Below are 15877 nucleotides of genomic sequence, written 5' to 3'. Positions count from 1 at the left end.
ATATTTAAGTATTTTAATGGTGATTTATTGACATCAATGGTGAAAAATGATTTATGGTGGTTCAAATGATGGTAGATGATTACGATTAAGATTTGCAATGATAAAAACTTTGAGAAAAACTGAACTATGATTTTTAAGAACTTGAAGGGCCTTGTCATGGTAATAGATAATGACGGCCTGAAGAAGAATTTTCTTTTTTAAGGAGAATAGAGATGGTGTTAACGGTGGTTGTGGGTTGAGGAAGGAGAAGTAAATGTGAGAGAAATAACTATTTTATTTTATTTTTTAAAATAGAAAACTTATTATTTTTGTCTTTTGTGGAGTAACATTTTTGGTTAATAATTTTAAAATAGTTATGAATTAATTATGACGTGACATTAATATATGTGACGGGGGTATGAAATGTCATTTATCTAAGAGAGAGTGAGCTACACAATGGTTGAAAAAGATTTTAAAGTCTCATTTTAATTAAGTTTAAGGATTCAGTTGACAAAGGTTCAAGTAGAAGGGTTCATAATACAAACTCATGCCAGTATAAGAGTCCATAAGTTCATTTCGCCACAATATATGCGTCGTCTTACTTCATATTATATGGAGTAGTATTTTTGTTGTTCAAATTTCTTGGTCGTTGCTTCATCTTTTATTTTGAATGACGGGGATAGTGAGGAAAAAATATTTATTTAATGAAGTTGAAGAATCATTGTTAAGTTAGTAACTATCTTGTCTGTGGTTGGAAGAGTTGGTGCAGGGCTAGGGCGAAATGTTAACTGATATTGTGAACGAGGGCGAGAAGACATGCTTCGCCAGCTGCATAACTAATATAATTAAGCTTGCGAAAATTCTACTTTTCAAACCCCTACGAGAGATTATACTGGGTATATTATTGTCTGTTGCTTGCGGAATTATTTTGGATCATGTGTATGCGAATGTAATTGAGGCATTAGTTATATCAAAATCAAGAATTATTTAGGGCCCCTAGTTATATTGCTATGAGTCCTCCCCAGTCCAATAAGGATAGAATAACGTTCACATATAGCAAACACAAAAATTATATTTGTATGTTATAGATATAGTTTGCATAATTGTGCTTCATAGCAAACTTTATGTTTGCTTTGGCTATTTCGCTATACATATATACAAAAGAAACTGGTTATTTTTCTATACATATATACAAAAGAAACAATTGTATAATCTGTTTCGGTATACATATACAAAAGAATCAATTGTATAATCTGTGTTTGTATAAAGCGAGAAAGAGAGAAAGACAAAAGAAAACTAGGCAGGGGAAGATCGTATTTGTTTAATCATAAGGGTATAGGATGAAAATATCTACATTTGTATAAATAATTTTCTCTCGCTTTATACATACACAAACGCAATATACATTTGTGTTTGTATAAAGTGAGAGAGGCGAGTGAGAGTGGCGAGCGAGATCTGGAAGGGTGGAATGAAAATATATGTGTATATACAATTTTCTCTCGCTTTATACAAACACAAACACATTTTATATATTTGTGTTTGTATAAAAACGAGAGAGGCGAGCGAGACTGCCCAACGAGAACAAGAGTGGCGAGCGAGATTCACTGGGGAGAGAGACGAAATAACAATAGTTTGCTATGGGGTACAATTAAATCAAACTATAGTTATAACATTTAATTTGAATTAATAGTTTGTTATTATATACAATTTTATATTCATCAACTAACTATCGGGCTGAGAAGAACATTGGGTCGAAATTGAGCAACAGGGCCAGGCTAATTAGGGCCCCGGGTTAATTAGTGTGATTTTGGGATTATACAATGTAATTGTAACAGTCTAACAGGAAAAAGGGAAAAGCAAAAAAAGAAAAATAAAATGGCCTCTCCCACTATTTAGAATTGTTGTGATACTGATGCACTTCAATTAAGAACTGTAATTTCAACTCAAAAAGACGTGGTCAAATTCGTAGGTGGCCACCTAAAGTTGACACTAAATTTTACTTAGACATCTTAATTGGGCGATGTTCATTTTAGACACCTAAATTGAGCGATATTCATTTTAAGCACTTCTTATAGGGTCTCGTTGTATCATTTTGACACTTATTGTATGTCAAAGTGAGTGTGATACACTCAACAATAGAGCGTGAAAGGCTCAATTTAGCTAATTTTTATTTTATTTTCTCTTCTTCTTCTCTATTTTTCAAACCACCGAAGTTTAAACGCCTTCGATGGAGATTGAATTTTTTATTCAAGCCATTTTTCTTCTTCTTCATTGTATTACTTTACTAAATCTACAATCACCTCCCTCCACTTTTTTTGCCGGAAAAATGGATACCAACTCATACTCATATTTATTCTCTCTTTCTTTCTTTCTCTCCCTCTTTTCTTCCCACAAAACAAAACTAAAAAGAAAGAAAAAAAAATATGAAAAATAGCAAAAGAAAAGAATTAATTTTAAAAAAAAGTACAAACGAGATTTTGAGTGTAATGAAAAAGGATGATTTTTGATGGAAAAGGAGGGTAAGGTACCATCACCGTTCTCTATCTTTTTCGTCGAAAAAATGGATACAAACACTCATATTTTATATTCTTTCTTTCTTTCTCTTCCTCCCTCCTCCTCTCTTTTTCTCTAAAAAAAAACACCAAAATAGAAAGAAAAAAAACATATGAAACAATTAAAAAGGTAGATTAAAAAAAAATGTTGGGTGTAGTAGAGAAGACAACTACCATCGATGCAGAGGGGGTGGAGGGGGGGGGGGTTAAATTTATATTTTTAGAATAATATTTTAATTATATTTACAAAATAGATTTTTAAACAATTATTAACTTGAAATGATACATATAAGCATTTAATTGGTTGTTTGCCACATTATCAACGAGTGTATTACACTTGTAATATCTCGCTATTTGAAAGAACTATTTTTTATTTATTTTTTATTTTATTTTATTTTTTTTTATTTTTTTTACCGTGGTTTCCGGGCGTCGCTTTGCAAACCCGACTAGCTGTACCCACCGGGTCCCGCTGTTTCAAGGCAGGTCCACCACGGTTAGTTCCACGGGGCCCTGGAGACGCGGCCGGTTTGTAATGCCTCCAGTGGCCCTGCTGGGGCTCGAACCGGCGACCTGAAGGACTTTGTGAAATCTGTGGACTCTTTCCATCTTTTCACACTTCTTTCCGTACTAGTTCATTAGTAATGTACCTATGTTTTCTAGTCAAATTCTACACTCTAAGGTAAGTTTAAACATCATGAAATCATCCATAAACATGAGATCGTGAACCTTGAATCGATAATTCAATTCAAGGAAAGTAAAGAGTCAAGTTAAGAGAAGTTCATATAGTTTTCAAAAATCTTTTACAAACGTTTTAACTTTGTTTTAAGACTTGAGTTTTGAGTTGAGCAAATAGTAAAGAGTTAAGTTCATTTTTTCAAAAGTTATATAGGAACTAAGTATTCCCAAGAGTTAAATGTTTTCACATTTAAACAAGAGAGGAAACATCGATTTCCAAGAGAGCTTTTAAGCTAAGTTTTGAGTAATTATCTCAAATCAAAGAAAGAGTTTTGTTTTAAAAACATATGAGCTGAGTATATTTTGAGAGTAGTATTGAGCACCGATATGGGGACGAGTTCATAATAACTCAAGTCTCCATAAACCATGTAGCCATCATGGATAGTGTTTTTTAGCATAGACTAGTGGATCCACTTAGTTGAGGCGTTCTATATCACAACAAGGTATAGGACAGTTCTGGCAGCGTGGGCGAGACATTATATCATCACTTAGGCTCATAGTGGTGGTTGTCGGTTAGAGAAACTGCCATAGTATTATATTACCTTATATGTAACTGAGTTGCTATTGTATTTCTTTAATTCTTTGAGTTGTCACCTACAGTTTTAAATAATTTGTATGTACTGCACTATTATTGTTGTTTTTACCCTGCATTTGAGTTGAGTTATTCATGAGTTGAGTAAAGCCAAGGTAAGTGTTCTTTTCAGATTCCTTTCAAGCTTATGTTATGTTTAGTTTTACCCTCGCATACTCGTACATTCAATATTCTGATGTCATTTGGCCTGCATCGTTTTATGATGCAGTCACAGGTAACCAGAATTAGCATCTAGCGCCTCGTTGATCCAATTGAGTACTCAGAGTCAGTTGGTGAGCCTCCTTGCTATGGAGGACCCTTTTTATCATTTGATTTAGTACTTTAGTTGTTAGGATGATCGAGGGTCTTGTCCTGACGTTCCTCTTTGTTTTAGAGGCTTCATAGACGAATAGTCATAGTTCTTGAATCTTGTATTTCAAATGTTTTTGCTATAAGTCTTGAGTTGCCATTTATGGCTAGTTTGAATGTTTATCCTTAAACGTTATAAGTTTATTTGAGACAGTTGTTTTTAAAGTGTTTTTGAATCCATGTATTAATGTTTAAGTCTTCCACTATAAGTTAAGCCAGACCAAGGGTTCGCTTGGGGCCAGCAATGGTTCTCGAGTGTCAGTCCCGCTCAGGGTGTAGGCTTGGGGCGTGACAACACTCCCCTTCAGTTTTTTTATTGTAAAGAAAGGTGTCAAAATAACACAGCGGAACCCTATATGAGGTATCTAAAATGAACATTGTTTAGTTAAGATGTCTAAGTAAAATTTGATGCCAACTTTAGAGGCCACCGATAAATTTTAGCAATGACTATTAGAAGTTGATATCTAGAAGGGTTATCATTGATCATGCAAGAAACTTTAGTGTCATAAAAAAAAATCATTTCAGATTTCTTACGTGTAAAAATAATATAAGTTTGTAAACCATGTGATGTTACAGTTTTTCATCGGCGCCAAATTGAACTTTAATCATAAAATACTGTCTCTCAGAGATTCTTAGCAGTAGAATTATTTTTAAAAAAATGGTCTTCCTGTTTTGTCAGTGTTACTGTATAGAACATTAAGGAATCAAAATACTGTAGTACATCACACCTAGAAAAATAAATAAATATTGTAGTACTATTAACCAGTACATGAAGGCACATGCCTGATGCCACTAATCAAAATTGGGTTATTGTTTAATTTCCATCCCATGAGGGGGACAAAATTGTTGAACCAAAACCAAAAAATTAAATATATTTTAAGGATTTGATGTGTGGAGAGGCTGGGAATTGTTGATCGGGGTTTGTGTGTTGGGTTTCAAAGTAATTAGGATATCATGCGAAAGTTTATAATTACAAATTAAGATAACAATAAATTAAATAACAAATTTATATTAAAAACATAATATTAAATATATGAAAGAAAAAAAGACAAATACATTTTCGAACTATCGTAAATAGTATGCAGATACCTCCGTCATACACTGGTACCTCTTACATGAAAACTAATATAAAAGAAAATATTAAAACGGTTGAGAGAAAAAGTGCACCCATAAACAAATAATCAAATATAGAAGAGAAAAAAGTTTTCCCTTCGAAAGAAACTAATCATGCATGAGAAGATGAGTCTTCAAATTTTAGGGTTTCATAAGTTTTCCCTAAGAAAAAAATAATCAAATATAGAAGAGAATTATAATTTTTTTTCAGATAAAAGTTAAAGCATTTATGGTAATACTTTAAACTTACTTCGAAAGAAAAGTAAAACTCAAATATGATAAGAAAATCAGGGCAAAATATTGTGACCGGGCTTGCGTCTTGGCCTTCCAACATAGTCTTTCATGGTGAAAAACTCAGTCGCATCATCCTGAAAATTCTCTGATTCAAGATTCTCAAATGATCCATTATCATCAGATTGATCATCGTTCTTCGAGTTGTCTGTACTTGCTGAATTCATCGAATCCCTCTCATTGTCCTGATCATGAAATTCAAATTAAGGGGAGAGAAATCACTCAAACTAGTGTCAGGCAAATAGTAAATAAAATTACATATATTTAAAAGAGGAGAACCTGATGATGTACGTTCTTTCGTGAGTCGTGACCAAGATGCCTATCGTAGTTTCCTGCATTTTAAAGGAGAAAATGCCAAAATTGAGAAATAATTTCTTTTTCTTTTCCGTTCCTTTGATCATTTCCAGTTCGCTAAATGCAAATTAAATAGGCTACAGCTAGCTGCAGATATAAGTTTAGTTGAGCAAAACGAAACAATTTAGACACTTGATGAAGCTAGCAGGGAGGAGTTGATCGAGAACATAGGAAAAACATATTTCCATTCACTTAATTTGCTTGAGAAAAAAAGAATAGATGGATCAACTACAAAGAATTGTGATACTCTTGCACGTAACGCGAATCTGAAAATTCGTGCAACTTTCTATTTATACATACAAGTATATATAGTACTATCCCTTTTTCACAAGAACATATAACTGAAGAAAGGCATCTAATTAGATCTACCAAAAAGTTTTTCTCTTGCACTTGCCGCACCTGATGATTCAGTTTTCTTCACTTCCATCATGTCTTTCTTTCTCTCTATCATCATTTTTCTTCCTTCCATTTTTCCAATGCTGAATTCCGCAGCTGCCGGTACACCATCCAAAACTTCCTGAAATTTCAATTTTAACTTTGAAAAATAAGAAATTTGATCACGTGAAATCACAACAAGTGAGGCCTTATACAAGTGGTTGAACAACTTCATCATCAACCAGTGAAGTTCGAGTCACACGGGATGATAAGTGAAAACACAATTGATCCTCCTGAATTGAGGTGGAAAAAAAGGGGAAATTATCAAATCAACTTTAGTACCTTGTTCGTAGGTGGGTGAGGTCTTGGCATGTGATAATCATCATTAAGATTGACAAAACTTCCTCTGTTGGCCTTCATTGAATGGCTTTTACTACTTATACCGCTCATTTCTCTCAACTTCCCCTGCCCTTTATGGTACTTTATATTTCCAACAGAATGGATACTTGCACTTGCCGCACCTGATGATTCAGCTTTCTTCACTTCCTTCATGTCTTCCTTTTTCTCAATCATCATTTTTCTTCCTCCCATTTTTACATTACTGAATTCAGCAGCTGCCGGTACACCATCTAAAACTTCCTGAAATTTCAATTTTAACTTTGAAAAATAAGAATTTTGATCATGTAATAAGTGGTTGAACAACTTCATCATCAACCAGTGAAGTTCGAGTCACGCTCGATGATAAGTGAAAACACTATTGATCCTCGTAAAGTGAGGTGGGAAAAAAGGGGAAATTATCAAATCAACTTTATTACCTTCTTCACACTCAGATGACTCCTTAGATCCCTGATGTTGTCAATTTCAGCCTCATGGACTATTTGTTTAGCTGCATAAGGAAGAACAACTATTTAAATTTCCATTGAAAAACAAAATTATAAATGTATTGAAGAGTGGAAAAAAAGAGAAAGGCAGTACATACCTTGGTCATCAGTATGAACAATTGTATCCTTTATAGTAAGAAAAATGAAGAGAAGCATAACAAACATAAAGGAACTAAAACTTAGAGACACCATTTTTTGACCTCTTTTCTTTTTTGTTATACTCTGCAATAAAGGAGAGGGAGGATGCACATGGAAGGAAACAGGGGAGATTTATAGAAAGCCCAAATTCCAAAACCAAGTCAAAGCTAGGGTAAAATGTTAACTGATATTGTGAACGAAGACGAGGAGATATGCTTCGCCAGCTGCATGGTATGTAACTAATTAAGTTTGCGGAAATTCTACCCCTCAAACCCCTACTCGTGAGATCACACTGAACATGTTATTGTTTGTTGCTTGTGGAAATTCATCTGAAAATTTCGGATCAATGTGTATGCAAATGTAATTTAGGCATTAGTTATATCAAAATCAGGAAATATTTAGGGGGCCTAGTTATATTATTATGAAGGGAAAATTACGTGATTAAGCAAACTTATACTATTTAATTACTCATCATAGCTATAGTTTTCTATAATTACCACTTGTGATCACCTAATTTTTGATCAAAACATAAAAATTTTACACCCAATTTTAATACTTAAATATTATTATTCTAGTAGGGTTATAATTAAAATAAACTGAAAGTTACAACAAATTATAAGTTCACTTTATGTTTAAAGTTTAATAAAGAGAGCTTTTGAATTTAACGTATTTAGTTTTAATCTTTCAAATTTTATCTAGTCTAAAAAATAATAATAATCGTATATATCATGGAAAAGTAGAAAAAATAATAATAAAAGATAAAAAGAAGAGTCCTAAAAATTTCAAATTACCTTACCTTTATCCTAATTACCCCAACTTCCTTAACTTATTTGCTAAAAATCCTCCTCCCATTTAGTTTTTTTTATTTTTTATTTTTTTTCTCTTCTATTTTTTTTTTCTTTTCTTCTTCTTTTTTTTTTTATTTTTTTTTTACACGTTTCTTTTTTTTTTTCTTTTCTTTTCTTTCTTTTCTGTTCGTTCTTTCTTTATTTTATTTTTATTTTTTATTATTTGTTTGTTAATATTATATTACTATTTTTCTTCCTTTATCTCAATCCTAAAATTCTCAACTAAATTTTAAATTAAATCCTATGCACACTCCATCACGTTCCTTTTAATTAGCACCAGACTCACACCCCAAACTATTATAAAAACATACGCTCAGTAAAGAAAAAGAAGAGGCATACACACAGAAAAAAACAGAAACACAGAGAGAAAAAAATATAACAAAAAGTGAGTTTTATTTTTTGAGAATTAGGTCAGCGTTCGAGGTTTCGCTCAAAGTTTCGGATTCGTGGCTCTTTAAAGTTAATATTAGCTATTAACTTTGGAAATCAGTAGATAGTAGCAGTTGTTTTTGTGGTATCAATTTTCGCAGCGAGGTAACTCTAAATTCTCGCATGATTTAAATAGAAGATTTGTATGAAAACTCGATTCCAATAATATGAAGTTCTTTGAATCGCATATTATTATTATGTAATAGCAATCTGTGATGCATGTTGTGATTATTTTTGAGAATTTATGAATGCTTAGGAAAACGAAACCGAAGATGTTTCTTGTTAAAAAAATAATATAAAAATAAAAATAAATGATGTATCATACATTTTTTTTTATTTTGTCTTATGCTCTTTAGATGCAATTGATATTAAAATTGATTTCATGATATTTAATTTTGAATAGATAATATTTCTTGGAGCTTAGTTTTCATTTAAGAAATTTTGTTGAAATTATTTATAGACTTAATGCTTTTGATGTAAATAAATAAAAAAAAAACTTAATTAATTAATGATTCAGAAAAAGCTATGTGGAATATGTTTTAGTCCTTTTATTTTTATTTTTGATTAAAAAAATAGTTTATCTTGATAATAAGCATAGGAAAACTATTACTTTAAGTAGAATTGTTAATTAAGAGTAGAATAAATCTTATTTAGAAATTCAGTATTAAGAATAATAATATTATCATTATTATAAATAATAATAATAATAATAATATCAAAAAAATAAAGAGGAAAACTAATGAATTTTTTTTTGAGAAAGTATAAAAAGAAAAGAAGAAATTTTTTTTAAAAAAATAAATAAAAAGAAGAGCAATAACGTAAAAAAAAAAATGAAATAAAGAGGATTAAAAAGAGAGAAAACAAAAACATAACAAAAAATAAAAAAAGTAATAAGAAGACAAACAGAATGTAAAAAAAATAATAAATAAATAAAATAACATTAAAATAATAAATAAATAAAGAATAAAAAAAATAAAGAAGAAAAGTAGAAAGAAACAGAACAAAAACTTAAAAAGAGAAAAAAAAAATGATTAAAACAATAAAATAAAATAAACAATAAAAAAAAAAGACAAGAAGCAGAATGTCCAACAAAATAAAAAATTATAAAAAGGATAAAGTAAAAAAAAAAAAAAAACGTAAAATAAAATACAAAGAGACAAAGAAAAAATTAATAAATTAATAAAACCCAAAACGTAAAAAAGAAAAAAAAAAGTAAGGAAAAAAAAAAGAAATTAAAAATCAAGAAGGAAAAATCTTTCTAAAAAATAGTCCTAATCTATTTAGAATTTCTTGCTAAAACTAATCCAGATCACATAAAAATTTATTTCTATTTTAAATCTAACTAAAAAAAATTCAATCCTAAAATACTCAAACTCAAAAAATCTCAATCCTACACAAATTCTAATTCCTAGCAATTAGATACCTATATATTTTCTATCTACAATAAAAATAAATAAATACAAATACATGAAAAAGAAAAGGAGAAGAAAAGAAATTACAAGACATTTCAAGATTTGTAAATATCCATCTATTAACTTTACTTTATTATGTTTGAATAAATTTATGTGATATACATTTTTTTTATACATTTTTCTAATTAACGAACATATATTAATATAATATAAATAGGTTCAATAATGAGGTAAATAACTTTTATTAATAAGTTAATAATACAATATTTGAAAATTAATTTAAGTCATATATAGGCAATGAAGTGACCGTGCTAGAACCACGGGACTCGAGGGGTGCCTAATACCTTCCCCTTGGTCAACAGAATTCCTTACCCGATCTTTGTTTTCGCAGACCAAATAAAATAAAGAGTCAAATTTCCTTTTGATTAGGGATTTAAATAAGGTGACTTGGAACACCAAAACTCAATTTCAAGTGGCGACTCTGAATAATAAAATAATCCCTTTTCAAAATGTTACTTTAATTGGAGAAACTCTTTTTCTTTCAAAACATACATAAATTAATTTTGAGGGAAAAAAAAGGGGTGTGACACCACTCGCGACTAACATTATACATTAATTACATGGACTGACTTCGAGTTTGTATAATTAGCCAATTCGCCAGAATATACAAATACATATGTATAATTCGCTAGAATATACAAATACATATGTATAATATACAATTATCTAACCGATATACATATATAATTCACCTCTCTCCCACTCTCTCCTCCCTCTCCCTCTCCCTCTCCCTCTCCCTCTCCCAATCTCGCTCGCCTCTCTCTTCCCTTTCCCAATCTCGCTTGCCATATATACAAATGCATATGTATAATATAAATTTTATCTAACCGATATACATATACAATTCACCTCTCTCCCACTCTTTGCCCTCTCTCGCTCGCCTCTCTCCTCCCTCTCCCAACCTCGCTTGCCATAAATACAAATACATATGTATAATATACAATTATCTAACCGATATACATATACAATTCACCTCTCTCCCACTCTTTGCCCTCTCTCGCTCGCCTCTATCCTCTCTCTTCCAGTCTCGCTTGCCTCTCTCCTCCCTATAACATGTAACTACGAATTGTTATTATCAAATTATAACTATGGAGAGTAATTAAGCTATTCTTGAGTGGCTATATATGAAAGTTCCTCTATTGTGAATTTTCCCCAACCCAATAAGGATATCCTTAAATAGCTATCGGGCTGAGAAGAGTTATTGGGCCGAGTCTGAGCAACAGGGCCAGGTTAATTAGGGCTTCAGGTTAATCAGTGTGATTTTGGGATTACACAATATTGTGATTATACAATGTAATGGTAACAGGTAAAAGAGGAAAGCAAAAAATAATAAGAAATAAAATGTCTTCTCCTACTATTTAGAACTGTTGTGATACTGATGTAAAAGATGTGCACAGTAAGAAGTTGACGTCCACAAAGGTTACCATTGATCATTGCAAGAAACTTTAGGGTCACAAAAAATCATTTCAGATCTTTTACGAGTAAAAATAAAAAAGATTCGTAAAAATGACATAAAACTAAAAATGCTGGAAACTAACCATGTGACGTTACAGTGTTTCATCGGCGCCAAATTGAGCTTTAATCATAAATTACTGTCAATCTGAGATTCTTAGCAGTAGTATTATTTAAAAAATAATAGTATTTCTGTTTTGACCAGTGGTACTGTATAGAATATTAAGGAATCAAAATACTGATTCTTACATATTAATAACAACACATTAGTACATCATACCTAGAAAAAAAAAATTAGTATTAACTAGTACATGCCACTAAGCAAAATTGGGTTAGTGTTTAGTTTCCCTCCTATGAGGAGACCAAAATTGTTGAACCAAAACCAAAAAAATAACATAATTTTAAGGATGTGATGTGTGGAGAGGCTGGAAATTGTTGATTGGGGGTTTGTGATGGGGTTTGCTTCCAGATCTTGGACCTCCAACATAGTCTTTGTTCATCATGGTGAAAAACTCAGTCGAATCGTCCACAAGTTTCTCTGATTCAAGCTTCTGAAATGATCCATTATCATCAAACTGATCATCTGTTGAAACTAATTTAGTGGATGACTTCTTCGAGTTGAGTCTTCTTGCTGAATTCATCATCGAATTTTCCCTCTCATCCCCCTGCATCATGAAATTCAAATTAAGGAAAAAAAATATAGTAACACGGAAATCACTAAAATTAGTGTAGTAAATTTGCGTATAATTAAAAGAGGGGAACCTGATGATGTACGTTCTTTCGTGAGTCACCAAGCGGCCTATTGGATGGACTATTGTAGTTTCCTGCATTTTAAAGGAGAAAATTCCCAAATTGAGAAATGATTTCATTTCTTTTCCTTTCCTTTCCATATTTCCAGTTCGCTAAATGCAAATTACATAGGCTAGCTGCAGATGTAAGGTTAATTGAGCAAAACTAAATAATTTAGACACTTGATGAAGATTGCAGGGAGGGAAAAAAGAACAGAGGAAAAACATATTTCCATTCACTTAATTTGCTTAAGAAAAAAGAATAGATGGATCAACTACAAAGAATTGCATTCTCTTGCACGTCATGTGAAACTGAAAATTCGTGCAACTTTCTATTTATACATACAAGTATATATAGTACTCTCTTTCTACTAATTTTCTTGAGTTTGTTCACTCAGTTGTTCTTAGGTGGGTGAGGTCTTGCCATGTGATAATCAGCATTAAGAGCGACAAAACTTCCTCTATTGGCCTTCATTGAATGGCTTTTACTACTTATACCGCTCATTTTTCTCAACTTCCCCTGCCCTTTATGGTACTTTAAATTTCCAATAGAATGGATACTTGCACTTGCCGCACCTGATGATTCAGCTTTCTTCACTTCCTTCATGTCTTCCTTTTTCTCAATCATCATTTTTCTTCCTCCCATTTTTACATTACTGAATTCAGCAGCTGCCGGTACACCATCTAAAACTTCCTGAAATTTCAATTTTAACTTTGAAAAATAAGAATTTTGATCATGTAATAAGTGGTTGAACAACTTCATCATCAACCAGTGAAGTTCGAGTCACGCTCGATGATAAGTGAAAACACTATTGATCGGTGGGAAAAAAGGGGAAATTATCAAATCAACTTTATTACCTTCTTCACACTCAGATGACTCCTTAGATCCCTGATGTTGTCAATTTCAGCCTCATGGACTATTTGTTTAGCTGCATAAGGAAGAACAGCTATTTAAATTTCCATTGAAAAATAAAATTATAAATGTATTGAAGAGTGGAAAAAAGAGAAAGGCAGTAAGTACCTTGATCGTCAGTATGAGCAATTGTATCCTTTATGGTAAGAAAAATGAAGAGTAGCATAACAAGCATAAAGGAACTAAAACTTAAAGACACCATTTTTTGACCTCTTTTCTTTTTTGGTATGTCTGCAATAAAGGAGAGGGAGGATGCACATGGAAGGAAACAGGGGAGATTTATAGAAAGCCCAAATTCCAAACCCAAGTCAAAGCTAGGGTTAGAATTATTAACTTTTTCTTGTTTAAAAAATTGGTTAATAGGTACAATTGAGCACCTGGGGAAACACAAAAGACTGAATAGAAAAAAAGAAAAGAGGAAGATGGTTTATATGCGTTGATGTTAGGGAAAAAGGGCTATGATAGCGTGGAGCTGAAGATACGGTTGTTTTTTCCCCTGTCTGCCGCGCCATGCATGCAACGAGGAATTCTTTTGTTTTGTTTTCTTGGCCTACCTAAATTTACACCTATGACTAAGCCTTTCATTTTTTCGTGTGATTCATAGGTTATGAGTTTAAGCTATAGAAGCAACTATTAATATTTGCATTAGAAACGACAGTCTAAATCACACTTCTTAGGGTGCATTAACTATAGTGTCTAGTTTTGAAGGCGTTGTGGTATAAGTAGCAAATGAATGAGAACTTCGAAACTAAGTCAAACTTTAGAGGGGTAGCTAGATTTTCCTTTATGAATCAGAACTAGTTGAGTGTCAAAGCGGATAATGAAAGATTTTTTTTTTAAAAGGGCAAGGAATGATTTAGGTTTACACAAAAGTGATTCAAAAGTATGAACAATTTTGACTTTATGAAGAAATGGGAGAAAATCATAATTCTCCTAGCTCCTATGAAAAAGATCAAACCGTTAATTAACAGTTTATTTCATAAATAAAAGCAGTGTCTATCTTGCCTTTTTTAAATATCATGCTCTACTCTATGTATTTTTGTATCGTTATATGTAATTAATTTTTAAGTTCGACTCTATGTTCTTTTCGTCTTAATTCATAAAGCTTTTCATATTTCTTCTTTGCTACTTGGACATTATATTTCGTACTGGGAAATAGTATTATTTAGAGCTAGAACAGTCACATACTATAATTGCTTCTTGGTAAAACAGTGAACCTAATTAACTATAGCTAGGATTGATTAATTAATTAGGAAACCTTTACAAACCTATTGTTAACAGGCACCACCTGGCAGTCCTGGTCAAGAAAATTTCTCCTACCACTTACTATTGTTGTTAATATAGTATTAATTTTGTTTGGTGAACACACATGATTAATGAATTCTCTCAGATTTCCTTTTGCCAAAAGTAAATGAAAGGAACAGAGTAATATAATTCACCTAAAACACGTACGTCATCTCAAATTATCTATCGTGATTTTTATAAATGATTGCCTAACATTATTTGTCATTTTAAGGTTACTAGTAATTGTTCTTGAAAACCACGTACAAACACCTCAATTATGGGGTGATAACGTATAAATAAAGTAAATATATAATGAATAGAGATAAAATAGTCAAATTTTTTTCTAATTACTATTGTCATACTTTCTTTAGGAGTGCGTGAAAGAGAAACACGACGAATAATTTGAGATCACGTAATATTAGGTAAATGAGGATGGGTGATTATCGAGAGCAAGGAGTCGGTCAGGGGGAAACCCCAAAATGTTGAAGAAGAAGTAGAAGGAGAAGAACATGGGCAAGTGGTAAATTCTTGAATAACTAAACACCTAACCTATGATGCATAACATTATTATATTATATTTAACAACTCTTTTAACTTTATAGTTAGGTTTTAACAAACAAATTCAGAACACGAGAGCTCGACCTCCCATTTTTTTATTATCTTTATCAGTGGGTGCATGCCCCTTGTTCTTTTGTGTCTTAAACTCTTATTTTACTAGTTTTAAATTGACACATCAAAAAAACAAGAAGTTATTTGAACTGATTTTGGCTTTGAGGTGTAAACATAGAAATTGCAGTCCACATCTAGTTTTCATTTTTCCATTTAAGTTAGATGCACAAGATTAGGATACGTATTCGTTAGTGTGAAGGATACAAGTGCTCCACTTTTTTGATGGAAAAGACTCTGATATTTCAATAGTATAACAAAGAGGATATGTATATCATTTTCGATTGTTAGAATACATTTTTCATTTTTCCCTTATAAGTTTGGTGCCGTTCAGCTCTGTGTAAACACAGTGCAGTTCTCTGGAAAATGTAATTACCAAGTTAAATTCCAGTCAAAAAGTGTTAACGCACATTCGTTTACCTTGAGGTGTAAACACACAGTATTTGCAAATATCAAGCCATCTTTATTGGTCCACCCTTGGAGATTGTTCCGTGTTGAGGGCGAATAACTGACTAACTGTATATAAGTCCATGAAAGAGACAAATCAATAGTTAATTACCCCTTTCGTCTTCTATTGGTCAAATATTTCCTAGTTTGACATTTTTTTCTTATTATACTCTTAATTTATTAATATTGAGTTAATGTTTTTAAAAAATATAGTGAATAA

General features: G+C 31.7%; 3 protein-coding genes across 4 annotated transcripts in view; 1 reads left to right on the top strand and 2 right to left on the bottom strand.

The window, feature by feature from the left end:
* Nucleotides 1–15877, top strand: part of LOC125832506 (inorganic pyrophosphatase TTM1-like) — a 164024-nt gene that overhangs the window by 62244 nt on the left and 85903 nt on the right. The window lies entirely within an intron of this gene.
* On the bottom strand, nucleotides 5083–7412 carry LOC125832518 (uncharacterized). 2 transcript variants are annotated; one of them, XM_049511683.1, is made up of 6 exons: nucleotides 7319–7412; nucleotides 7155–7225; nucleotides 6861–6978; nucleotides 5890–5942; nucleotides 5621–5795; nucleotides 5083–5129 (listed from the first exon to the last, which is right to left on the bottom strand). In XM_049511683.1, exons 1-6 carry the CDS (start codon nucleotides 7410–7412, stop codon nucleotides 5083–5085), a joined length of 558 nt encoding a protein of 185 aa, XP_049367640.1. The 2 variants fall into 2 exon arrangements, 1 of the variants encoding a protein (XP_049367640.1); XR_007443229.1 differs by lacking the exons at nucleotides 5083–5129; nucleotides 5890–5942; nucleotides 6861–6978; nucleotides 7155–7225; nucleotides 7319–7412 and adding an exon at nucleotides 6364–6405 and having other exon boundaries at nucleotides 5688–5795.
* Nucleotides 11961–13478, bottom strand: LOC125832516 (uncharacterized). The gene is made up of 5 exons (XM_049511681.1): nucleotides 13369–13478; nucleotides 13206–13276; nucleotides 12924–13041; nucleotides 12322–12383; nucleotides 11961–12224 (listed from the first exon to the last, which is right to left on the bottom strand). Exons 1-5 carry the CDS (start codon nucleotides 13460–13462, stop codon nucleotides 11961–11963), a joined length of 609 nt encoding a protein of 202 aa, XP_049367638.1. The 5' UTR covers nucleotides 13463–13478.

Source organism: Solanum verrucosum, unplaced genomic scaffold (assembly GCF_900185275.1).
Source record: "Solanum verrucosum unplaced genomic scaffold, falcon-dt-bn FXZP01000009.1, whole genome shotgun sequence".
Lineage (NCBI taxonomy): Eukaryota > Viridiplantae > Streptophyta > Magnoliopsida > Solanales > Solanaceae > Solanum > Solanum verrucosum.
Note: the sequence above shows the minus strand (reverse complement) of the source record. Positions and strands in the feature narration are given on the sequence as shown.

What these genes read in the sequence shown, in the direction of transcription:
- LOC125832518 (XM_049511683.1), bottom strand. Translation starts at nt 7,412, where the DNA reads ATGGTGTCTCTAAGTTTTAGTTCCTTTATGTTTGTTATGCTTCTCTTC. An exon ending in GAAGAAAGCTGAATCATCAG is followed by an intron (nt 5,943 to 6,860) that starts GTGCGGCAAGTG and finishes TTTAAAATGCAG; the next exon opens with GAAACTACGATAGGCATCTT. An exon ending in GAAAGAACGTACATCATCAG is followed by an intron (nt 5,796 to 5,889) that starts GTTCTCCTCTTT and finishes TTTCATGATCAG; the next exon opens with GACAATGAGAGGGATTCGAT.
- LOC125832516 (XM_049511681.1), bottom strand. Translation starts at nt 13,462, where the DNA reads ATGGTGTCTTTAAGTTTTAGTTCCTTTATGCTTGTTATGCTACTCTTC. An exon ending in GTCATCTGAGTGTGAAGAAG is followed by an intron (nt 13,042 to 13,205) that starts GTAATAAAGTTG and finishes TTGAAATTTCAG; the next exon opens with GAAGTTTTAGATGGTGTACC. An exon ending in GAAGAAAGCTGAATCATCAG is followed by an intron (nt 12,384 to 12,923) that starts GTGCGGCAAGTG and finishes TTTAAAATGCAG; the next exon opens with GAAACTACAATAGTCCATCC.